The sequence below is a fragment of the Anguilla anguilla genome, chromosome 3, assembly GCF_013347855.1.
Source record: "Anguilla anguilla isolate fAngAng1 chromosome 3, fAngAng1.pri, whole genome shotgun sequence".
NCBI classification, from domain to species: Eukaryota; Metazoa; Chordata; class Actinopteri; order Anguilliformes; family Anguillidae; genus Anguilla; species Anguilla anguilla.
In genome coordinates, this window is record NC_049203.1 from 25349052 (window position 1) to 25374803 (window position 25752).

Sequence of the window (25752 nt, forward strand, 5' to 3'; positions counted from 1 at the left end):
AAGTTGAATTGACTCTGGTCTTGGGTTAATTAGATATCTATGGTCTTTATTGTGGTTGTGCTAATGGGGTGTTCAGAGACCACAAAACATGACTTCTATTGAGTCATTTTCTAAAGAAACGCCTTGTATGCACATAGACCAGTGTTTTTCAAACTCAGCTGCCTGTGTATGCTGGTTTTTGTTGCATTTAGCATTTGATCAATTAATAATAGCAATCGATAATCATCTATTTAGGTTGTTGGAAGCATGTTAGGTTGATCGCAATTTAATATTTTAACACAACACCGGTTTGGCTTGTTTGAACCTTTCATTTAGTCACAAACGGTTGTGTGAGTGGCCAGATGTCTGGGTTTTTACATTAGGCGCCCCTCTAATTTCACCTGTCGGCCCGTGTGGCTCTGTGTGGTGTGTAGAAGAGGGAAACAGCCTGTGCTCACATTGCAGCTGTGTGTGGATTGTGGAAGAGGGAAACGCAGCCTGTGTTAACTGTGTGGCTCTGTGTGGTGTGTAGAAGAGGGAAAGGCAGCCTGTGCTAACATTGCATCTCTGTGTGGTGTGTAGAAGAGGGAAACACAGCCTGTGTTGGCTGTGTGGCTCTTTGTGGAGTGTAGAAGAGGGAAACACCGCCTGTGTTAACTGTGTGGCTCTGTGTGGTGTGTAGAAGAGGGAAACAGCCTGTGCTCACGGTGCGGTTCTGTGTGGAGTGTAGAAGAGGGAAACGCAGCCTATGTTAACTGTGTGGCTATGTGTGGTGTGTAGAAGTGGGAAACACAGCCTGTGTTCACGGTGCAGCTGTGTGTGGTGTGTAGAAGAGGGAAAGGCAGCCTGTGTTCACGGTGCAGCTGTGTGTGGTGTGTAGAAGAGGGAAAGGCAGCCTGTGTTCACGGTGCAGCTGTGTGTGGTGTGTAGAAGTGGGAAACACAGTCTGTGTTCACGGTGCAGCTGTGTGTGGTGTGTAGAAGAGGGAAACACAGCCTGTGTTCATGGTGCAGCTGTGTGTGGTGTGTAGAAGTGGGAAACACAGTCTGTGTTCACGGTGCAGCTGTGTGTGGTGTGTAGAAGTGGGAAACACAGCCTGTGCTGACGGTGCAGCTGTGTGTGGTGTGTAGAAGTGGGAAACACAGCCTGTGTTCACGGTGCAGCTGTGTGTGGAGTGTAGAAGAGGGAAACGCAGCCTGTGTTAACTGTGTGGTGTGTAGAAGAGGGAAACACAGCCTGTGTTGACTGTGTGGCTCTTTGTGGAGTGTAGAAGAGGGAAACACCGCCTGTGTTAACTGTGTGGCTTTGTGTGGAGTGTAGAAGAGGGAAACAGCCTGTGCTCACGGTGCGGTTCTGTGTGGAGTGTAGAAGAGGGAAACGCAGCCTGTGTTAACTGTGTGGCTCTGTGTGGTGTGTAGAAGTGGGAAACACAGCCTGTGTTCACGGTGCAGCTGTGTGTGGAGTGTAGAAGAGGGAAACGCAGCCTGTGTTAACTGTGTGGCTCTGTGTGGTGTGTAGAAGAGGGAAACACAGCCTGTGTTGACTGTGTGGCTCTTTGTGGAGTGTAGAAGAGGGAAACACCGCCTGTGTTAACTGTGTGGCTTTGTGTGGTGTGTAGAAGAGGGAAACAGCCTGTGCTCACGGTGTGGCTCTGTGTGGTGTGTAGAAGAGGGAAAGGCAGCCTGTGCTCACGGTGCAGCTGTGTGTGGTGTGTAGAAGAGGGAAAGGCAGCCTGTGCTCACGGTGCAGCTGTGTGTGGTGTGTAGAAGAGGGAAACAGCCTGTGTTCATGGTGCAGCTGTGTGTGGTGTGTAGAAGTGGGAAACACAGCCTGTGTTCATGGTGCAGCTGTGTGTGGTGTGTAGAAGTGGGAAACACAGTCTGTGTTCACGGTGCAGCTGTGTGTGGTGTGTAGAAGTGGGAAACACAGTCTGTGTTCACGGTGCAGCTGTGTGTGGTGTGTAGAAGTGGGAAACAGCCCGTGCTGACGGTGCAGCTGTGTGTGGTGTGTAGAAGTGGGAAACACAGCCTGTGTTCACGGTGAAGCTGTGTGTGGTGTGTAGAAGTGGGAAACGCAGCCTGTGTTAACTGTGTGGCTCTGTGTGGTGTGTAAAAGTGGGGGAAACAGCCTGTGCTGACGGTGCGATTCTCTCTGGCGTCTCTCTCAGATGGAAGCTGCAGTTGCATGAGCTGAGTAAGCTCCCAGCCTTCGCTCGCGTGGTGTCTGCTGGGAACCTGCTGAGTCACGTGGGCCACACCATCCTGGGGATGAACACCGTGCAGCTCTACATGAAGGTGCCCGGCAGCAGAACACCAGGTCTGTACAGCTGCAGCACACCTGCAGGTGGAACCATGCACCTGCACGCACATACACATGCACCCACCCACAGACACATGCAGACACACTGACACACACCCCGAAACACAAATGCATGCACGAGCACACACAAAAACACACCTGCATATATTTATGCAAACACGCAGTGAAATGCTTTCATAAGCACACAGAGATTTACACAGGTATTGTTCTTGCAAAAATCCATTAAATGCATTAGCACACATTTACTTACCCATGCACACACTCACTATTGTCCACCGTCATGTTTTTTTAAAAATATATATATATATATTTTCTTTTTTTCAATACACAGAGAAAAATCAAATGGAGCAAACAAAGAGTCTTCAAATACAACATACATTGTTTTGGATGTACTGAAAGTTTACGAAAGCTTTTTCCCCCTATTTCTGTTCAGTTGTCGCTGCCTTCTTTCATTATCAAAGCTAATCTATTTGTCTTCAATTCTTTTGCTAGGCCACCAAGAAAACAACAACTTCTGCTCGGTTAACATCAACATCGGACCAGGGGACTGTGAATGGTTTGCCGTGCCAGAGCTGTACTGGGGCGTCATGAACGATTTCTGTGAAAAGTATGATCGCTTTATCGCAATAAAATTATACTATTTATAGCCATGATAGTGCTTACTTTAAATGTTTGTCACGTTCATCTAACATTCTCCATCAGTATTTTATTCATATCTTGAGTTTGTATTTGTTCATGGTACTAAAGGCATAGTATAGTATAGCTCAGTATAGTATAGTATAGTAGTTACATTCTTACGCTTGGGGTCAGCTCTTGGACATTAACCTGCAGTGACATTTCTTCAGGAATAATATCAATTTCCTGATGGGTTCGTGGTGGCCCAACCTGGAGGACCTGTACGAGGCCAACGTGCCCGTTTACCGGTTCATCCAGCGGCCGGGGGACCTGGTGTGGATCAACACGGGCACGGTGCACTGGGTGCAGGCCATCGGCTGGTGCAACAACATCGCCTGGAACGTGGGCCCGCTAACAGGTGAGCGCCGAAGCAGGGCGCCCCCTGCTGGCCATTTCATTCAGATCGCCTGGTCTTTTCGGTAGGCAGCAGGGACCCACACACGGGCGCCGGGGACAGCGTTGCGTCCTGGTTAGAGAATTTGGTTTGTAATAATCCAGAAGCTACTGGTTTCATGCCAAAGTCTGGAACGTGGGGCATGCACTTCTACTGCACACTTGAGCAAGGTACTTAAGCTGAATAATTTATTTAAACAATTCAGCTTTAGAAATGGATTTCATTAAAAAAGGGTGTCGGGTATTAAAAGTCACTCTGGATAATACTGTCCCCTAAAGTGGTTAAATGTATTTATAATGTAACGTAGATGCAGCCTGTTGATTGGTCAGTTTCAATGACATAGGCCACTGAAATAGGTGCCATCAATTACACTAAAAGTACAGATCAATTGAGGATATGAAAAGGAAGAACGAAACGGTGTTGTTTGTTCTCATTTTCTCATTCAGTATATCCTGATTAAAACAGAGATGAAAAACTACTCTGACACATGATAAATTAAATATAACTAAGTACTGGAAAATTTAAAGAGGTGGCAAATGGAAGCAAACCCTAATGAAGGTACTCAGTTTTGGAAATTTAAGGTGGGGAAACTGCCCACCAGTCGTATTATGAACGGTCCCGTTTTTCTTTAAATCTAACCCGCGATGCTCTCCCTTCCATCAGCGCACCAGTACAAGCTGGCGGTGGAGCGGTACGAGTGGAACAAGCTGCAGAATGTCAAATCCATCGTGCCCATGATCCACCTCTCATGGAACATGGCCAGGAACATCAAGGTTTCCGACCACAAGCTCTTTGAAATGATCAAGTAAGTTGTGCTTGAAATATAGCTCTGGCTAAAATCTTTATTAAGTACCTGTTTATCCATAGAGGCAGCATTTAACCTGGAGCAATATATTGATCAGCATTTTTCTATTTAATATTGTTCTTGTTGGTAACTGATTTAATTGTGTTGGATACAAATGGATTGTGGTTGGCAACAGTGCAGCCTGCAGTCAAAAGAACACAAAGGAGTTCTTGTTTTTTGGTTAAGAAGTTGCCATCTTTCTTCTTTTCCTTTCCCCCCTCCCTCTCTCCCTCTCCCTTCTTCCTTTTACTCATTCCTCTCTCCGCCTTCTCTCCTCCCCTCCCCTCTCTGTAGGTTCTGCTTGTTGAGGACCCTGAAGCAGTTCCAGATGCTGAAGGAGGCTCTCCTGGGCGTGGGCAAGGAGGTGGTCTGGCACGGGAGGGCCAAAGATGAGCCCGCTCACTACTGCAGCATCTGCGAGGTGAGTCCTGCCCCGCCCTGCCCCGCCCGCCAGGCACCACGGGAAGCACCTTCTGAGCCCATGTTTCATTTGTTTTATTGTTTCATTTATTCACACAAGGAAAACTTACAGACACAGCAACTTACTGGTTGAGCAGGTGTGGGGGGAAAAAAAGCCCAAAAGAACTTCTAGTACTCAACTAGTATTAATCAATCAGTTGAAACGAACAATAATAACTACAAAAGAAAGAACAAAAACAAAACAAGCATAAAAAAATTTAAAAGCAAGTGCCTTCAAGGAGGCTTACAAGATGAAAGGGGAAGGGGAAAAAAGAAACACACAAGCAAAAATCCGAATGTATTCCTGAACTGCTCTCCCCTCCCTCTCCCAGGTGGAGGTCTTCAACCTGCTGTTCGTCACGAGCGAGAGCAACTCCCGCAAGACCTACGTGGTGCACTGCCAGGGCTGCGCCCGCAAGGCCAGTGCCGACCTGGAGAGCTTCGTGGTGCTGGAGCAGTACAGGCTGGAGGACCTGATGCAGGTCTACGACCAGTTCACATTAGTAAGTTCCCCCGTGGTGCTGGAGCAGTACAGGCTGGAGGACCTGATGCAGGTCTACGACCAGTTCACATTAGTAAGTTCCCCCGTGGTGCTGGAGCAGTACAGGCTGGAGGACCTGATGCAGGTCTACGACCAGTTCACATTAGTAAGTTCCCCCGTGGTGCTGGAGCAGTACAGGCTGGAGGACCTGATGCAGGTCTACGACCAGTTCACATTAGTAAGTTCCCCCGTGGTGCTGGAGCAGTACAGGCTGGAGGACCTGATGCAGGTCTACGACCAGTTCACATTAGTAAGTTCCCCCGTGGTGCTGGAGCAGTACAGGCTGGAGGACCTGATGCAGGTCTACGACCAGTTCACATTAGTAAGTTCCCCCGTGGTGCTGGAGCAGTACAGGCTGGAGGACCTGATGCAGGTCTACGACCAGTTCACATTAGTAAGTTCCCCCGTGGTGCTGGAGCAGTACAGGCTGGAGGACCTGATGCAGGTCTACGACCAGTTCACATTAGTAAGTTCCCTCGTGGTGCTGGAGCAGTACAGGCTGGAGGACCTGATGCAGGTCTACGACCAGTTCACATTAGTAAGTTCCCCCGTCTCGGTTTGGAGCACGAAACTCTGCTGTCTGCTGGGCTGCAGAGTCTGCAAGCTTCCTTCCAATCAGTAGCCAGGTTTGGCCTTGATAATGAGCTTTGTGCAGCAATCATTGACTTCAGTTAAGGACCTAAGTACTGAAGGTCACCGAAAACCTGCAGATTCTGCAGCCCTCTTGGACTGCGGTTTCATTTCCCTGTTAAACAGTCTGGGTTTAGAGACCGGTGAAGATTTCCCTTCATCTTGAATTAGGCCTGCTGGATGCCTGTTGGGTCAGAATCTCTCGCCCAGTTCAAATGGAGCCCAACCAAAATACATACATAAATGTAGACGAAATGATTTATTTGCAGACATTGTCATTTAGACTCGTCACAGCAGATAAATTCTGACTCCGCCTCTATCCTCTGTCCACCCCCCCCCCCCTTCCCCTCAGCCCTTTCTCGTCAAATACAGTCAACGATGACACAATTCGAAAACAAAACTGACCTGCCATTTTAGTTCAGGGAAGGCCTGCCATGGACTGCTTGCAAGCCTGGAGTTTGAGTATACTAGTATTCTTTGGGGAACGAACAATGCTAGTTTGAAGCACGGTTTGACAGCTCAGAGAGCGATCTGTGTGGACTCGTTTAGGTGATTTTGAGGGACTTGCTTGATGTTAGGTCTGCAGAGCCCATGTCATAAAGGGGCGATTAACAGAATAACCAGCGACTCTCGACAGTGCAGTGAGGTAAATAATATATATATATTTTTTAAATAACGAATGAATTTTAACTTTTTTGGTGCTGTCAATATAGCCCGCTGACTTTGTGGCGTAGACGGCTAAATAGCCGACAGCAGGCTTGGAGCAGACCTCTTCTCGATAGCAAGCTAATGGCACTCTATAGCAGAGAGTAATGAGTCTCAAGTGGTCCATGGTCCACTGGAGGGAAATTTTGAGGGCCAGTGGCAGAATCAGCCAGCGGTTCTCTGGTATTTTTGCTCATTTTCATTTTCCAGTGGCCCGCTGGTGGATTCAGAGCGTTTTCAGGTAGATGCCCGCTCGTTCGCCGCTTGTTTATCGCAGATTATTGTCTGCAGGCTTACTGTCGGACCTCCGCTCATTTTCTCTTATAGCCTTGAGTAAATGTATTTAAAACATAGAAACAGATACGATGTTACTTTTGTGAAGATCATTTTTAGCACAATGTGGAGCATCTATGAGGACAAGACGAGCTCCCTGGCAGGTGCAAATGCAGAGAAGCTATGCTTCTTGCTTTATCATGTGTCACTAAATGACTGGCAGTATTCTTGGACAGTAGTGGACTGAAGTTCATCACACTGGTGTTTACTTGGATCGCAATGTAAAATTGGTTGACAGTGTTAGTGTTAATAACCATAATATTCTTTAATTTAACCAAGCAGCCTTCTGAGTGCCTGTGCATAGTCATATCGGTGCACAATCAACACAGAAAAAGGTTTATTTTCATTCCAGCTCAAAAATTCACAGTATCGATCGCCATGGTGAATCTCCACCCCCCCCCACCCCCCCCCCCCCCCCCCCCCCCCCCCCCCCCCAACGAAAATCGGTATCTGTATCGGTCTCAAAAATCCCATGTCAGTTGGACTGTAGTTCAAACAACTTCAAAAAGAAAACTATTACCAGTTCTGCTCCCGTCCGAGTCCTTTTCGCCTTTGTGAAGGGGGCTTAGCTGGTAGCAGGTAGGTACCTTGCTGGTACCTTCCTGTCTTTACGAAGCCGGTGTTATTATGGCTTCCCGAGTTATTTTATAAGGTAGCTGGCTCCCAGGCTGGCACATTATAGAGCTTAAATGGGGGTGGTTAAAAGGCAGAATTTGCACAGTGTGTTCATTGGGCTGTTGCACATCACAAATGCTGTTTTTATGGCAATGCAGTGCCCTAACAGGGTTCCCATACTTCCTTAACTGCCGCTACTTCCTGTTTATTTGGCAATCTCACTTTTTGCAGCCTTTTAAAACCATGCCATGTGGATTTTATTAGTGCATTCATTAAAACAGGTAGTATTGTAGCATGCTGGATAATAGATTCATAGCGTTCCTTCTGACACACATTACTGGAAATTGCTGAACTAGATTAGTTTTTTGTTTTAGGATCTACATAATACTCCCATTTTTCTGCTTTTGTGGTTATATTTGTCCATGTGTGGTCTTCAATGCATCTACATTTTTAAGAAATGCCTGTGAAGACAAAAAGTTTTAAATTTATAGTGGTCTGTCACGGCAGCCGACAAAGTCTGGTAACTCTGAAAAGTGTGTGCATCCACTGATTTCCCTTTCCTCTCTCCACAGGCTCCTCCATTGCCCTCATCCTCATCTTGACATTAACATTTATCGTTCTGTGGGCAGTACACACGGACTAAATGAACCATTTCTGATATTCAGGAAGGGACCAGGTTCTGCACCACTGGTTTCTGTAGCTATCCCACAAGGCTGCTGGCTGAAAGCTCTGTGTCTATGCAACCTGCCAAGTGCGCAGTGTCAACCCCTACTGGACGGGAGTGGGTACTGCTCCTTCTCCAGGACTATTTCAAAGCTGGTTCAGCTCTTACTTACATTAAAAAGTAAATAAAATATGATAAAATGTTTTGTATATATTATGTCAACTGGCAACAACACAGACTACTGACTTTCTCTTTTTGTATTCTGTTTATGGGCTGAGAAATTACCTTTTTTCCTCATTGAAAATTTTTCCCCTTCAAATGAGTACTAGCTTAGCTGGTCTTTTGTATGATAGATAGAAATTTGAAGTCTCTTTGGGCAACAAAATCAAAAAAAGGAAAAAAAAAAAGAAGAAATTTTTGTAATGTGAAGACTTAGGTGATATCTTTTTTTTTTACGGCTTTTATGTTTGTCTTATTTTGATGTTTATTTTTTGTTAGTTTAAGAGGGAAAAAATCCGAAAAAATAACAGCCAAGGCTCAAAGAAAAACGAGTTGCACATAGACTAAGGACAATTTAATTTGTTGTGATTTCTTTTGTTTTGTTTCTAATCTTGATGTAAATTTACACTATTTATAAATACATATTTATTGCTTGAAAATATTTGTGGATGGAATGCTGTTATTTTTTCCAGAGTACCTGCCATGAAATTTTAAGGAGTTGCAATTTTATTACTCCTGTTATGTTTTCTATATATAAATAAAACTGCTTAGTAAGCATTGTACAGATACATGAAAATTGTTTTATTGTTTGAAGGATGTTTTATGAGTTATTAAACCAAAATTGTTACCATATTATCCAAATGATTACTTTCTATGTATTTGCACTACACACTGTTTAACGATTGTACACAACACTAGTGCCTGTGCTATGGTACACTATAGAAAGCCCTGTACACAACCAGTGGATATACTTGACTGTGACACAGCACACTTGGAGAAGGGCCATTTTATAATATAAGCCGTTGCACACTTGGTGAACTGCCACATTTCAACGGGCCTACCTTTGCAGCAGGTCAGCAATGTCAGAACTGCGCCGGAGGTGTACTTGCACCAATTTGATCTGTTTGACAGTATGTCCCTGGCCATAAAATGAAAAGTCTGGCCAGGTTCACAGTCAATAAGACTACCTAAAGTAGGTGTGGTTATGTTGTCACGATATTGGTATCATTCACCTTGACTTATTAGTGAGTTAAAAAAAAGTCTTATATTAATTAAAATACCTGAGAATTTTAATATTAGTTGTCTTTGCTTGAAGTTCTGATATCACTGTTGGGCATTAGACTTTGCTGTCATGCTCCATATAGGTGCAGGAGATCTCACACACTAACTTTTTTTTTTAAGGTGCTGACAAATGGGGTGCAATCTGAAACAAGAAAATAAAGGTCTCGCAGACTTTCCTCATTGTGCATTTATTATGTCAAAACCATACTGGAGTCTTTTTCAAGGCACTCTTGTACATAAAATTAACAGCCAAGAAAGCCCAAGAAACAAATTTCCTTCATCTTGCAGTAGCAAATATGCATAATTTTTGGGGGGACTGCACTCAATTATTTACAAAAGTATTTATTTGATCATTGAAAAATACAGCCAAGGCAACTGGTGCATACATTAAAAATGATTGATGATGACCATTTATAATTTTCTTTTTTTGTTGAGCGCATCAAATTTGGGTGACACTCAAGACTAGGTGTTAAAGGAAGTAATGAGAATGTGTCTGTGGGACTTTCTGACGGCTCTTGATTTGCATTTAACCCAGATTTCCATGAGATAAACCTGTGTTTGCTCTGAATTATCTTGGGGTTTATCATAGCCAATGCACTTGTTTTGAATTAGAAAAGTATGCTAGTGACACACGGTGGATGTCAACTGAATTGCAGGCTGCCATATGGGACTAAAGAAAACTGCAATGTTGAGACATTTGCTTGTATATGACACTGTAATGATAGATGCAAGTTGCTCTTCAAAAGGAACACATCAGGGCTTATTCCTTAGGCAAACTGTTAAGTTTTGAATATTTAAGTTTGGAATGTTCAGTCTTGTTTTCTCAAGATGTGTTAGGCTTTAAAACCATGTTGAGGGGACAATAATGATTGCTCCAGTAGATTGGTGGAGTGGAAACAGTACAATGAGAGAGCATGTAAAGGTCCACAGCAAATAGCCTCTTCGTCACCATACTTGCAGTCTGCTGCGACTGGACGTTCAGTCCCATCCCATCAGCTGCTGCAAAGCCTCTTCGTCTTCTGTCTCCATCTTTTTGCCCCCGTGTGTGTCCCATTGCATCTCTCCCTCACTCTTAGTTTTGAAGTGTACCTTTGTATTTTGGACCATTGCAGGTCGCGATGCCTTGACCCTCTCCCAGGGGTGTTGTATTGAGCAGGTAGGCCATAACCACAAGTGGGGTAATTAAGAATGAGTGTAACTGCGTACAGCCTGTCAGCAGCCGGACATTTAATCTACAGCACCTTTTCAGTGTATGAATACAGTTTGCAGCCAACTGATTTTTTTCCTCATCTGAATGCAGCCTAGTTTAGGCGTGGCTCTTCCTGTTGTCCTAGTGGATGTCAGGTGATGTCATCACTGGGGGGTGGGTGTGGGAGGAGGCAGTTCCTCCCCTTTTCTCGTCTGGAGCTCAGTCCTGGCGGTCCCTAAGTTCTGGCTGGATGTCCTCCATGTCTCTCGGGTCCTCCCAGACATCCCCGGCTGTCCCAGGCGTCCCCGGCGCTTGAGCTCAGAACTGGTCTCCGTACCTGCACTCGGGGTAGCGGTACGCCAGCTGCGGGCTGCAGGGCCGCAGCGGTTTCAGCAGGCCCATCAGCCCGCGTGCCGCGTCCGCGACGCTCCGGTCCGCCCGCGCGCCGTCCGCGCAGACCCCCAGCAGCCGGGCCGCGTCCCCGTGGAGTCGCCCCGCCCGCGTGTCCCGCGGCGTGAGCAGCTTCGGGAGGAGGTCCCGGCAGAGCAGGGAGAAGCTCTGGGAGGGCCGCACGGAGCTGCAGGGCGGGGGCCGGGCGCAGGAGGTGCTCAGGCAGGAGAAGACGTCCTCGCGCTCCGGCTCGGAGTCGGGCGGGACACCTGCACGCAATGCAGAGACACATGCTCTCAGTGTGAAGTGTCTGCTCCTGTGTGAGGGCTGTAGTTCATTCAGCAAACACTGGCTCTTAGCATTAGCTTCATTTTCATCACTGGAAGATATGTAAACTGAAAATACTGAATACGTACACATGCCTAATATTGACTATTCAAAAGTCCTGTTGCCCTTTGATTGTTTATATACTGCAGACTTAAATTCATGTATGTTTTCTTTTTTTACACACTGTATTTAAAGTTCAAAAACTTCAAATAATGAGAATTCTTTAATGTTCTGTACATGTGAGATCCTTTGTTTTTTGGCCTTGTCACCTTATTTATACAGGGCTGCCCACCCTGTTCCTGGTCTATCATCCAGTAGGTTTTCATTTCAAATCCGAATTTGGCACACCTGATTCTACTGATGAGCAGCTCAGTGAGATCTCTAGCTGTTGAATTAGGTGTGCTTTGCTAGGGTTGGAGTGAAAACCAACAGGACAGTAGATCTCCAGTAACAGGGTTGGGCACTGACCACTACAGTTTGGGATAAAGGAAATGCTGGCTGCTTCCTACAATGAAATAATATGTCGAGCATACAGCGTGGCACTGGAGACTTGACTGGTTCTGTGAATGCAGAAATTTTTCTTTGCAGTAAGAATGCATTGCCTTATCCTCCCCTTTAAAACAATATCTGAAAGTTTTTGCTGTTTCTTTATTACTTGACTGCCTTATGCTCAAGGTCAGTGCAACTGCTGTGCTGGTATCTATCATCTGTACTTCTTGCCAACTTGATTTTCTGCTAAAAAGAAATCAAAGGGGGATTCAGTACAACACGTTTGGTGAGTAGAATATGGAAGTAATCATTTTCACAGAGGAACCTATTTGCAAAGATCTAGTACACCCGCACTACAAAATGTGAATAGCAGTTCTTACTCTGGACTCTTCTGTTGAGAAGCATCTTGGGGAGACGCTCTCTATTCAGATCATTTTTCTCCCGTTGCCTACTTGTTACATTTACATTTATACTTTCAGAATTGGCCAGCAGCACATAAGTGCAACATTGAAAGCAATGTTAAAAATGTACTGAGCAGCATATAGTATGCGATACAACCATTTGCTCAAAATTGTCCTTCAAACAAACCTTCATTATAGATTGAATCCCACAATTTAACAAAGGTCATTTTTTGTTAGCCCTCTCCATCGTGGATAACGACCCATGTTAGGAACAAGAACTCGACAAATTGACTATTCCGTGAGCTTCAGACGTTGTCATGTTTCTCTGTTTTACGCTTGTTGTTCAGCAGAGTGGGAGTGGAGCTGGTATTCATTAGCCATTAAATGGCAAGCATGCAGCTGTGCTGTCTGCATTTGCACACGTCTGTCTTAATCAACGCCCCCCCCCAAAATCCCTTGAGTTCTGCTCTATTATTATCTTCATAACCTCCTGTTTGCTTGAATAACGGCGTCACACAAATGCTCTCTACAGTATGACGCCCCTAAAACAAGGAACAAAAACTCAACTGTCTATCTCTATGGGTGGGGGGTGGGGTGGACCGGGTACGTTTGTTGGAACTGAGGCAAAGTGTGAGTTGGGAGAAACAACCTGGAGTAGAATCCTCTTCTACTTCAAAAATCAAATAACTTGAAAACTTGAGAGGAAGCCACAAAGTGTCCCTTCTGGTCTTGTTTGCATTAATATCTGATAAATTGTATTTATGTATCTCCATTTATGTGGTGCCATCTGTTAGCAATTGATTTTTTTAAAAATGTGTTATGCATATCAGTTTCCAGGCATTTAATCTCAGATCCCATTTCTCAGTGTTCCATCCTTGAGGAACACATTTACAGCAGGGTATCTTGCACGCTGAACTACTGCATGCTTATTATGGCTTACTTGTTGGTAGATGGTTGGTAATGGATAACGATGCATGCTGGAGTGTTTACATTCAGATATGATACTGGTTGAATCAAACCTGGACTGCCTCCATATACAATTCAAATCGGATCCATATCAGATTTCTTGTGTTCATGCTGCAGTCATGAAATGTGACACCTATTGGTTTTGTAAAGAAGTCATGTGTTGCATAAGAATACAAATGCAAACTGGAACTCTGTACTGGGGACTGTTATCACAACCGCTTGACTGAGGACCTGATAATTCATATTAGCAGCAATTTCAGTGCTACTCACCTAGGTGCAACAGCTCTAACCAATTAGATTTTGGCTTGGTTATAACAATGGGAACTCTAGCTGCTTTAGGTTCAGGTACTTGTCTGTAATCTACTGCATCTGAGAAATTTCTGAAATTAATGTTTGTAGCAGCCGCAGTGGCATTTCCATACAATTAATGTCACAGGCATATAAATGGTCAATTTAATAAAACTTATTGAAAAATATGCCCTTGCCATATTGATTTATGTCTTGATGTATTCAACAAAACCTCTTCCCTGGGTATTTAAAAAAGGTTATGTTAATTCCTCTACAGGCATGCATACAAAATAAAGACTTATTTTAGGTGCACTTGTATACCACATCTTCACAGATCTCAAGTTCCATGCAGCAGGTGTGAGAACTAAACTCACACTCGCACAACCAGCTCCAAAAATCTCACATATTTCAGCAAAAGGAACCATGCTGATTTTTGAAGGGCTTAGGCAGTGAATTTGGTATATTTTAAAGAAAAATGAGACAATTAGATATTTAAAAATGGAAATGAAGAGAATAAGATATATCTGTAAAGATCATTTTTAAATATTATTTTTTTATATAACGGGAATTTTAAATATTTTTAACCGGGCATTAGATGAAATTCATATATGTTGCACATATGATGAAAATTAGGCAAAATTGGTGTATTTCTTGACAGAAATAAAGGGACATTGATATATTTTCAAACGTAATTTTGGCAAAATCGATATAAACACATATAAACAGAAGTACAGTTTACGCCGCACACCTCACAAATTTCGATTTTAGATTTGAAGATCTGTGCGATTGTCTGCCACTCAAAAGAAGAGGCAAACGTACCTTCCAGCAGGTCGATGATGCCGATAGCACTGGCGTCCACGATGAAGAGCTTCCCGTCCTCGAAGGTGGCGAACATGTCCTCGGAGACGCGCGTGTAGTAGAGGAGGAACCGGAGGCTGTTGGAGCTCAGCCCCTGGGCGACGTGGAGCAGCTGGTAGGCGATGTCCGCTCGGGTCTCCAGCGCGGAGTCGTACGTGCTCCTGATGGGCCTGGTGGTGGCCGACACCATCATCCTGCCGCATGAGCCGTAGTATTTGGGAAAAGGCCAGCCCTCCGTGCCTGGGAACATCTATGGTCAAGGGTCAGAGGCAAGAGGTTAATCAACAGGAACTGTGCTTCACGGATATTATATATATATAGGTCCGCATCAAACATCTCCTGTATTCTGGCCTTTCCCAACTCTTCGCCCCATATACTTAAAAGGCACGTAGCCTTGGTATTCTCCACTGGATCCACTGGTCTTCCATTCAACTTCCTTTAACATTTAGGCCTACCATTACCAGTGGAGAGTGCTTGTGGATGTGGTGTATGTTAAGCGTCATTCAAAGGCAAAACAAAGTATGAGAATATCACATTTTAAGTGCCACATTGGCAGTTATCTGATTCCTATCGGATTTATTTACATATATGAATGCGGCCCAAAATGGATCTGAAAATATCCGATTCCATGTGCTTTATTCCTCTTTACACGTTCATAATACATATCTGATTTGTGCCACATGTGAGCAAAAAATCGGAATTGGGTCACTATTACCAGGCGATGTAAATGTGGCCAATACTGCCCCCCCCCCCCCCCTCGCCCTTATCCCCCACTTCCTACACCCCTGGCGGTGCCTATCATGCCAGCTCAAACCAAACCTCCCTCCCTTCCATCTACAGAAAAAGTCTGAAGCAATAGTGAGTGCTGATTAGCTGACCAGAAGCAACAGAAATGCCAGGTGCTGTTTGGCCTGCCTGAAGCAGCAAGGACAATAGGTTCTGATTGATTGGCCTGTCTGAAGCAACAGTGGGTGCCAATTAGCCTTCCTGATGCAACAGCACCAATGGGTGTTGATTGGTCTACATGGCGCAACAACAGGTGCTTATTGGCTTGCCGGAAGCAACAGCGGGTGCTTATTGGCCTACCTGAAGTAACAGTGGGTGTTGATTGACGGCCAGTGTGTAGAGCAGCCGCAGTTTGTCCCGCTCGGCAAAGTGCTTCATCTGCACACTCCCGGCGTCCGTAACCTCGGCGTAGCGGCGCACCAGCCGGTCCAGCAGCCGCTGGGAGGGGCAGCGCATCATGGGCGTGGCCAGACCCTGCAGACACACACTGTTTTACAGTAATGCTTCTCACCTGTGAATAAACCTTTCCCACAGGATCCATGCTTCAACATCAGCTGTTCACGTTCACATTTAGGCATTTATGGTCACTTATGGGAACTGATAAAATTAGTAAGATAGTGATACATTTTGCTGGTTTTTCCTTATGAGTTCTTCTCTGACACTATTACCGTTGGCTTATGTTTGTGTGGGTTTCAAGCTGGGGCCCAGTGTAAAGCTTACTGTAACAAATGTTAAGGGAAAGGTGCTATACAAATAATACAATAAATAAAATGCATAATTCATTTAAAAGTAACAGTATGACATGACAGCCTTAACAGGTTTGAAAGATTTATTTGATTTATTTTAATGTCACTGTCACAGGCTTTGTATTTATGAATGCTGCTCCCTTGGTCAGGCTCCCTTGGAAGGTAGACATCTCAGCAGATTTTTGCATACAATCTAATAGTATTTGCTAAATCGGTTCAGGGTAATTCTCAAAGGTACAACCGCAGTGCCCTATTGGGAATTGCATCTGTAATCACAGAGTTACAAGCTCATTTCTCTAAACATTACAGTACACTGCCATTTTGTATTACACCACCCGTGCACAAGGATGGGTAAATTCTCACACATTCAGTACATCAACTCTAAATTGCTCTGAGCATTTTCAACCTCTCTCAAAGGCCAGCAGTGTTGGCCTCTGATGGAAATGTAGCCCTTGACATTGCCGTAAAGGATGAATCTGTACAAGCCTCACGGCCAACACTGTGCGACTACTCACAAACAACTCCAGGCTGAAATCAAAAGATCAGTAAAGATCAGATCTCTCCCATCATGCAATGGGTGCACTTCACAAATCCAAGGCTACAGCAGAACAATTTTTATGGAGATATTTTTGTAGCAAAAGTCACAAATATGTAAATGGTTTCACAAATCTGTAAATGGGGTTTTACAGATATGTAAATGATTTCACAAATATCTAAACAGTTCCACAAATATGTAAATGGTTCCACAAATCTGTAAATGGAGTTTCACAGATATGTAAGTGGTTTCACACATATGTAAATAGTTCCACAAATACGTACATGGTTCCACAAATCTGTAAATGGGGTTTAACAAATATGTAAATAGTTCCACACATCTGTAAATGGGGTTTCACAGATATGTAAATGGTTTCAAACATGTAAATAGTTCCACAAACATGTAAATGGTTCCAGAAATCTGTAAATGGAGTTTCAATATGCTAACGCTTTGGTGGGGATGTTCTTCCAACCAATCATATGTGCGTGTTAGAGATTATGTTTTTCTGCTGTTCAATGGTAATATTACATAACATAATGATGAGAACAGGCCATTCAGCTCAACAGTGCTCACCAGTTTCTGGACTAAATTGTACCTAGTGGTCTGATTACCTACAGACTAGATAGTATCTAACACTGTATCAAACCTAGTCTTGAAAATACCCAGTTTCTGCCTCTACTACTTGACCTGGCAAGTTATTCAACACATTGACTACTCTCTCTGTGATAAAATTCTAACATGTTAGGTGTGCAAGAGAGTAGATCTTCCATAAATAATCATTACGAGCATACTAGACTTGCTTGATGACATCCTCTTGGTAAAATACAGATTAAAATGAATTAAAACATTTTTAAAAAATTTACTTAATGCATTACAACCACACAAAATATTATTTGTGTGTGCATTATGTCACACCCTGGGACAAACCTGACCTGTGGATCACAGATCTAAGTATCCAGAATGCCTTTTATATTGCATACATAAGTACTCCTAAAAAGCTTATATAATTATTAACAAAATGGACAATACAATAAATACTGTAAGTTGCATAAGGGGGAACAAATTTTGCACTAATATCAGGAAGTAGTTTTTTTTTTAACACAGACTGAGGCATAAATTGGCAGAATATGTGATAAAAACAAATCCAAACTGAAACAGCACTACTAGACTATTAATTCCCAAGCTCAGGTCCTAGAGGGCTGTGATATCTGCAGGTGATTTCTTTCCAATCAATAGGCAATTTAGACTTTGGACACGTGATGTTTGGACTATTTAGCTAATCAATTACTTTAGTTAATGATGCATTAACTACTGAAACGCATCAAAACCCAGCAGCTACTGTTGCCCCCCAGGACTGGAGTTCTGAGAGCTCCTATTAAACATTTTTAATAATTTAATAAATTAATTCCCTTGGTAAAATTACCTAGCTTTTCTCCAGATCATCTTTGTGCTCATAAATCTATGAGGGAATTTCATAATGATTGATCCTTACCAACTTTGCATTCTGTATCATTACAGAAACAAGATGTGGGGGCGGCAGTGTGGTATAATGAGTAAGGAGTTGGTCTTGTAACTTAAAGGTGGTAGGTTCGATTCCCCGGTAGAACACTGCTGTTGTACCCTTGAGCAACCTGCATTGCTTCAGTGTATATCCAGCTGTATAATTGGATACAATGTAAATTCTATGTAAAAGTTATGTAAATCGCTCTGGATAAGAGCGTCTGCTATATGCCTGTAATGTAATGTACTAAGTGAGTGATAATCCACAACAACGTACATAGCTATTGAGAAATCGTGACCAACGTGGAAGCGAAGAACCCTTTACCATGAAGGTCATTGTTTCTTGACAGCTGATCACCTCCAAGTGAATTATCCTGTTTATTGCACGGTTAATTAGGCTACCTTATGAAAGCAATCAATCAATAATTTGACATAAAATGTTGACCTAAAGTGATATTAGTAGTTCAAATAAATCAAAATTAATATCAAACACATTTTCGATTGTGTTCTCATGGATAATATTTGGAAGCATTGGCTAACCAAAGTATTGGAATAAGACAAGGCACTGGAACTGTTTAAATTCCATACTACCTTAAGTGTAAAACATTGCATTTAACGTTAACAATTTTTCAAATAATACTTTAGTAGTGTTGCCACAGGCCATGCTTATTTATTTGAAATTTTTTTATGGAATCTCTTGACGTCGACAGCATAACGCTAACTGGAAGAGCTGTAGCTACACAGAATCACTGTTTTGATAGCTGAAAGATGACTTTCTTTGCTCTGCCTCCATATCTCTGGCTCACTGTCACTCTCCAGGCACTGTGTCATTGACATTCATTTCCTCCCCGGCATCTGATTCAATCTCACTCACTTCTTGTAACATCGCTAACACTTTCCGGTCAGTTTTCGCTTTGTCATTGTGAATCTTTGTATGACTTTGTACAACTTTATATGACTGGAGCTAACATTAACTAACTGGATTCAGTACTGTATAGCTAGCATCAGTCGTAGGCCCACAGCAATAACAGTTACATTTAGCCTACTTGACAAAACAAGAGCATGGTGCATTGGCAGCCTTGTCATTTTGTGATGTTACATGCGGCAGTCAAAGCATAGACTCAAGATGACGATACATTTGACAGTTCACGGCCATTTAAGTAAGTAGGCCTGCTGGAAAATGTATTTAAGGTAGAAGCTCTGCCCAGCACTAGATATACTACCACACTCAAAAAAGCATGATGGATACAAATAAAATTGAATTGAATTGAATTATTCCCGAAACTTCCGCTTCACTTCCCTAGGGGTCGATGCAACCAAATTATAGCTGCACCAGAACTGAATGGATGCATCTTGTGCAGAGATGCCATCTCTGCAGTTACACCACCACCACTTTCAGTTCAGGAACTGTTGCTTATGGTCACACTGACAGGAGGGTCTTGCTCAAGAGGATCAATACTGTCATTGGCTAATGCTACTACAGAGCCCAATGGTGAAAACTGTAAATAGAAGTAGCTGCAGCTTCAGTGAATGTCAAGTTCACAACTTACTCAGAGCTAACTTACATCAAACAAATCGTTACATGGAGGTGAGTTCCTGTCGTGCACTAATAACATTTGTTCTAAAAGAACGATTCGTACATGAACGACACACCACTAGCGCACATATTGTAGCCTAGCCCTTAACCACAGCTTACTGAATAATATTGCGTGCAACCACTGTCCAAAGATGTACTTTTTGATTGTAGATGTGACATAGTGAAAAGCTATGTTCAGTTTGCTATTATATGTTTATATATATATTATATGTTGCTGTACTAGTGTAGTTAGAAAGCTATGGGTTTCTAATGTCTGGTATGAGTAACTGATGGGAGACCAGTAGTTTGTAATGAATTTGCGTGTCAATGACTCTGTGGTCCGACGTCATCCACCCCCCCACCCGGTTTCCGACATCGGTTCCAAGATGGACCCGCCCAGTAGATCAGGTTGTGCTGGTCATTGGAAAATTAGGTTGCAAGCCAAAAAAGTGTGGGCACCCCCCACACAAAGGCCTGTTCTGGGATGTTCTTTTGTATTGGAGGTGTTGTGGCCATGCCAAGTGAAACCGGTGGTGGGTCAAACCTGGACCATGCGTGGCAGCAGCAGGTGAGATCGAGCCCAGTCCTGAAAACGGGGCGTGGCCCTCAGGACGGCCTCGATGCTGCAGGAGTGAGCTCGCCCTGCCGAGCTGCAGATGGAGCGGTCCGATGCCTCGTGGAGTGGCTGGGGGATGAGTCGCGACAGGACCACAGGCCGCCAGTTCTCAGAGTCATCCGTGTAGTTGGCCAGGTACCACCTCCTGTAGACAGGGGGCAGCATCAGCTGTGGGGACAGCCACTTCTCAAACCTAAGTGGGAGGAGAAGGTGTGGAACATACTTTGACCAAAGATGGCAGAGAATATGACAAGATGCATTCATTATAATCAGATAACGAAAAGAAATGCCTGCGAGTTGTAGCCAGTTGGTAGTCCATCAGAACTAGATATCATTTGATCAGGGGTCTCATTCGGATATGACCAGGGATGGCGGTGGTTAAACCTCCGCTTCATTGTCAAATTTTGGAACTGTTTCACACACTTCTAGTTGAAATAACATCATTGCAATAGATTAAAAAAACAGAAGAAAAAAATCATTATCACTTGGTCCAGTGCTGATATTCACTCCCACATTGTGTCATAATTCATACCCAGTTTCTATTAAGAAGTGTTTCTAAGCATGTAAGTGTCCTGACTGTTTGTTCTTTGATGCTTGCTAGTTTGCTAATGAATAGCTAACCTTAAATAGCATAAGGTACACCACTAGCAAGCTACAGAACACAGTTCTGTTATACCAAGATAAATGTATGACAGTCTTACTGCTAGCCATTTAGCATTCTAGCCAAAAGAATAAAATGTATTAATGTATTAAACATATGTAATATTACACTAACAATATGATTAAATCTATTATTAATAAAACAATTAATTATACCCTAACGATTGCTAAACTGGCTAGCTTTATTGCTTTAAGTGTCAATATATTAACTTAAACTAACATTATCAGTCATAGTTTATGTAATGGGTGAGAGGAGTACCTATCTCTTCATGCATGCACTAGTAATATGAGGTGACAGTGCACCCTTTGCACCAAATATGGCTAATCCTCACCCATTTAGGGGGTGTTCTAATTAAGGATTTCTAACATCCAGATATGAGCGTCACAGATACTTGGTAAATGGCTTAAATAAAGCACGGCACTTATACCATTTACAATACTAACTTATATTAGATTATATCCATAATTTAGGTAGAAAAAAGTCCCACAAAAATGAAGTTGTTCTTCAGTTTGAAATGAAGCCAAACCTTAGGGTGATATGTGGAACTACCAAAGATCTATGAAGCAAAATGTAACCCTGGTGATCCTTACTGTCTCCAAATCTATCCAAAATATCTAAATTGTGCATTGCTATAAATCATAAAATAATCATATATTTCTAGTGAGAATTACTATCTTTTCAGCAGTACAGGGGTCAAAGATATTTATGGGTCCAAAAACCTATTCAAATCCTCTCCAAATAAGATGCTTTTTGTCCATTATAATTCATATAAATAATGGTTTAAGATGAAAAATTTATGTCAGATTTGAAAATAATGCAAAAACATTGTGACACACTGTGGTACACATGCCTAAATATATCATTTACACTTATGTTTTTCTATACTCTACAAGATGTAATCTTGTGTCTCATGGGGATGAGACATATTTAGTCTATTATGAGATACTTACTTTAATTTAGCACATATCAAAACACAGTAAATTTGAATGAGTATTTTCCATGCAATTTCCATTCCATACTAAAACTAAAAGGAGTTATATCGGTGTAAAATCCGAATGGAGTTTTTCATGTGATCATTGTACTATAAGTGCCTACCCCCGCTTTCTATGTGCATATTTCTTTTTCAAATGGTTTATTCAAGACAATAAATGAATCTTGAAAGGGACATCTTTCCGTGTAAAACCTATGGTACGATTGTATATTTATTCCATATTTCCAGATTTAGTCATAGATATTGATATTAGAATGATGTGGTATAATTCCACACCCCCCCCCTTGTTTATTTCATTATTCCATGAGCAGTGTTTTTCACAGCTGTATTAGCATACCTTCAGACTATTGTTGGCTTTATCTTGTTATGATGGAATAAGAATTTTTGGTGGTGAAGGAATATTTTTATGAACTCCCAGATGGACATTATTGTTCAGTGTGTCATGCTTGGGGAGTATAGTTGCAGATTAGACAACAGGGAGGGGGTGCTTGTTAAATGGATGACTTACATGACAATGGTAGCACTTAGGAACTCTGCATTTAGCATTGTTGTAGTGTATTGTGTACTAATGAAGCTAAAACACAGAGTTTGTTGTTTCCACTCATAGTTTGGTTGCAGGAATAAGGATTGTCTTAATAATCTCTACTAGCCCATTTGGGGGCTTTGTGAAAGGGTTAATATGAACACAATTTGGGATTTAGTTGGTTAGCCTAAGAAATATTTTGTGATTTAGTAGTTAGTTTGTTAACTCTGGTGTTGCTCGCATCAGATCAAAATAAGACTTTCCTGGTGCATTTACTTTGTTGGCATGCCCACAGACAAAACCCAAAAAGTCTACAAATTGTGGTAACGCTACTCTTGTTGTTTTGGGCAGAGTCACAACTCAACCTTGAATTCCACAGTGCCTGCAGGTATTCCTTTCAAACAGCAGCCACTTAAGGCCTTGAAAATAAGGTTTGTGAGTTCTTTACGATGATTAAACACATTGGAAACCAACAGGCATTGCATACCACCAGGACACCTGTGACGTTTCCTTTTTTGTGTGTATTTTGTATTAGGATAAGTTCTATGTGAGTCACATCGATAGATCTACTGTAAACCTGCCTTTTGATAACACAGAACACATCTGTGGTCCTCTTTCTTTCTTTTTCTTTCTCTCAAAGGACACATAATCCTGTGTTCAGGCCACCCCTGCAGCTAGATGACTTCACTGTTTTGTCATAACTGTTATTGAAGTAAATGTATAACATTGACAAAAAGCAATGTAAATATGTTTTTCATCAATAGCATAGTCCACCACTGAATTTAATATTCATGTGTTTTAGCAGCCATATTTTATGTGACATCACTTTGCCATTCCTTAGGTAACACTGTTGATGAGTACAGAACAATCTTAATAAAATATATGAAAAGTTGCATGAATATTCATGCTGTATGTGATAATTACGTGGTAAAAAATGGCTTTGTGAACTAGATCGAAAGCTAGCTGTCTGTTTGATGGTGATGTAGGGGATTGTGACAGCACAAACAATGTTGAATGAATTTCAACATTGAATGGATTTATTCAATCCTTCATTCAACTTTAGTTATTCAATTTGGCAAAATAACTTGTTTAACAAAATGTCAAACGTATTTCATTAATGTTCCGGAGCTTGCACTGCGTACCATGGCAATCATGACATACAAAATTATTTGTATTTCTCAAAATTGATTTGACTTCAAAATTGTTACATATGAGATTTCAACAAAATATTTTATTTACAATCCACACATTAGTAATCACTTATTAAAAATATGGCTTGTTTAATCTTAACAATAGCTAACTTGTGAAAGATTGGAAAAGATCATTTTGATCCCTATTCTAAACAGAACAGCACTCTTACGTACTGTGGTAGTTCAAAAACTTTGCTCTTTGCCACATATTCCTCTCTGCTTTAACCTGGTATGCTAATTTTTCATTATGACATCATCATTATCAACCTCAGTGTTGACACAATAAATGAAGGTGTTTACATCTGATCTAGGGACAGAAGATATCATTGCTGCATTAGCTCCATGCAGTTAAAATCGCAATAAAGTGGTTTTGAGACTTACCATAAGTTAAAAGTTTAACTTAATTTAATATAATTTAAACCTAATTGTATTTGATTTCGGAGAGATGAGTGTGTAACCTTCCTTTTCATAATTACCTCCTTAATCAAACAAACAAGTTGTCTAGGTTTAACCAGTAAATGCGGAATGGAATGCACAGCCAGTATATTCAAGTAAAGTACATAATCAAGGTATTGTAACTCTTCATGATGTATGGGCAAACAGAAAAAATATTGCTACTTTCAGATATTGCAATATATTGCTGTATTTTCAGTTTCCATATGGGTGATGACCTCCAGGGACCTGTTTTCAGTGTCTGTTCTCAATTCACTAGGGCCAGGGCTGAAAGATGATGTTGTTTTTATACTCCACTGGGAGTGGCTTCTGTTCTGGGTCAGCTAATACAGTAATGTTCATTGTAAACAATTGAATGAAATCGTTTGGTTTTTGCTTGAATGTCTGATTGATAGGAGGGATATGATCATTTAAGATTAAAAACAAAAAAAAAATACAAAATTGGGTCAACTTACAGTTCCAATGATAATTATCTATCTTGGCCTGATAATGAGGAGTATTTCTACTCAGTGCCCGTTGGACACACTAGGATACCATAATTACTATAATCATAATAATCAAGTCAAACAACACAGCTTAAGAAGTTTTAATATACAACATGCAGTGTGTATAATAACTTATAATATTGATATATTCTCAATTGTATAAAAGTAAATTGACCAGGATTATTCCACAAAGAGCTAGTTTCTGCGCTTAACTTGCCTGATCTCCTCTTTGAAGAACTTTTTGCAGATTGAGGTCCCCACACAAGCGTTGCATTTATCCAAACCCAGGAAGCTTCTCCCAAAGGTGTAGGCCTTGCGGGGGGCCGCAGGGGAAGGGGGAGACCCCATCGCCCCGAGCGCCCAAAACAGGACCCAGATCCTGGCCAGTGCGCCACAGACCTCTGCTGCCCTATTCCTGGGGCATCCCAGGGTCATGGTAACAGGTCGCTTCCTTCGGGACAAGGAGTTGAGGGGAGATCAGGGACGGGTAGTGGGGGGGTTCCCCGAAATGCGAAGGCTCCCCTCTGCACACAGACGAACACAACCGCACAGCTTCGGGCTCCTCTCTCGCTCTGTTACACCCTCCGCTACGCCTCCACCCGACGCAAGGAAGCGCATGGAGGATGCAGATAACCCCGTTGCCACGGAGACGCTTCCTGGCCCCCCAACAGATGTTGCTGCACACCTCCCCCCACACCCTGCCAGCCCAGGTCTGTCCCACCCTCCTGAAACAGGCCAGATAACAGCCCCCACAAAGGTGGGATATCCTGGCCTAGGCTGGCCTATTTTTAGATGATGTCACTAAATGCAGGCATGCTGGGTAGAATTGCAAGGCTAAGGGTGCATGTCCACAGCACTGTTCACAGCAGTCTGTGTCAGTTGGTGTTAAATGTACTTACTGTATTGCTGGACGCCTTATCCTCCAGACATCTTCAGTAAAGAGAATCTGCAACTTTTACAGAAAGAATTCATGCTTTCCCGAAATTGTGGTAACTGCAAATAACTCTCACTTTCTGTGCAGCTGTCTGCAAATTGGTGTTCAGTTTTATTAGAGGGTACACATGTTCCCTGCAGTCAAATTAGACTGAGGTGTTCATTAGATTCCCCATAAATATGGAATTTGGTATCCGTACAATTGATTCTACATTGATATGGGATTTGTTATGAAGAACCAAAAAGGAAAAAAATAGCATAGATCACATTATGCTTAAAGAATTACTATTGTATAGCATTACTTCTATGTGAGTTCCTGTACATAACAATACACTTCCATAAGTCCTTTTGTCTCTTTTTACACAAGCTCGTTCAGTGAATCATGTCTAATCTTGCTGTGTGACTGGTGA

The 25752-nt window shown here is 42.4% G+C and overlaps 2 protein-coding genes across 10 annotated transcripts in view; one reads left to right on the top strand and one right to left on the bottom strand.

Annotated features, from left to right (window-relative positions):
* LOC118224327 (lysine-specific demethylase 6A-like) overlaps positions 1-9013 on the top strand; it is an 84328-nt gene extending 75315 nt beyond the window's left edge. For 6 of the 9 annotated variants that reach the window (XM_035411748.1, XM_035411749.1, XM_035411750.1 and 3 more), the window contains 7 exons: positions 2147-2295; positions 2791-2905; positions 3144-3331; positions 4031-4172; positions 4506-4632; positions 5003-5749; positions 8067-9013. In XM_035411748.1, coding sequence (XP_035267639.1) covers positions 2147-2295; positions 2791-2905; positions 3144-3331; positions 4031-4172; positions 4506-4632; positions 5003-5749; positions 8067-8096 — 1498 coding nt within the window. In that variant the 3' untranslated portion in view covers positions 8097-9013. The remainder of the gene's footprint in view (positions 1-2146; positions 2296-2790; positions 2906-3143; positions 3332-4030; positions 4173-4505; positions 4633-5002; positions 5750-8066) is intronic. The other 3 variants (XM_035411757.1, XM_035411754.1, XM_035411755.1) reach the window with 1 other exon arrangement.
* A 1271-nt stretch (positions 9014-10284) lies between these two features.
* On the bottom strand, positions 10285-24997 carry dipk2b (divergent protein kinase domain 2B). Its single transcript, XM_035411758.1, has 5 exons — positions 24627-24997; positions 20035-20299; positions 15434-15607; positions 14309-14597; positions 10285-11287 (listed from the first exon to the last, which is right to left on the bottom strand). Exons 1-5 carry the CDS (start codon positions 24842-24844, stop codon positions 10947-10949), a joined length of 1287 nt encoding a protein of 428 aa, XP_035267649.1. The 5' UTR covers positions 24845-24997; the 3' UTR covers positions 10285-10946.
* Positions 24998-25752: the final 755 nt, after the last annotated feature.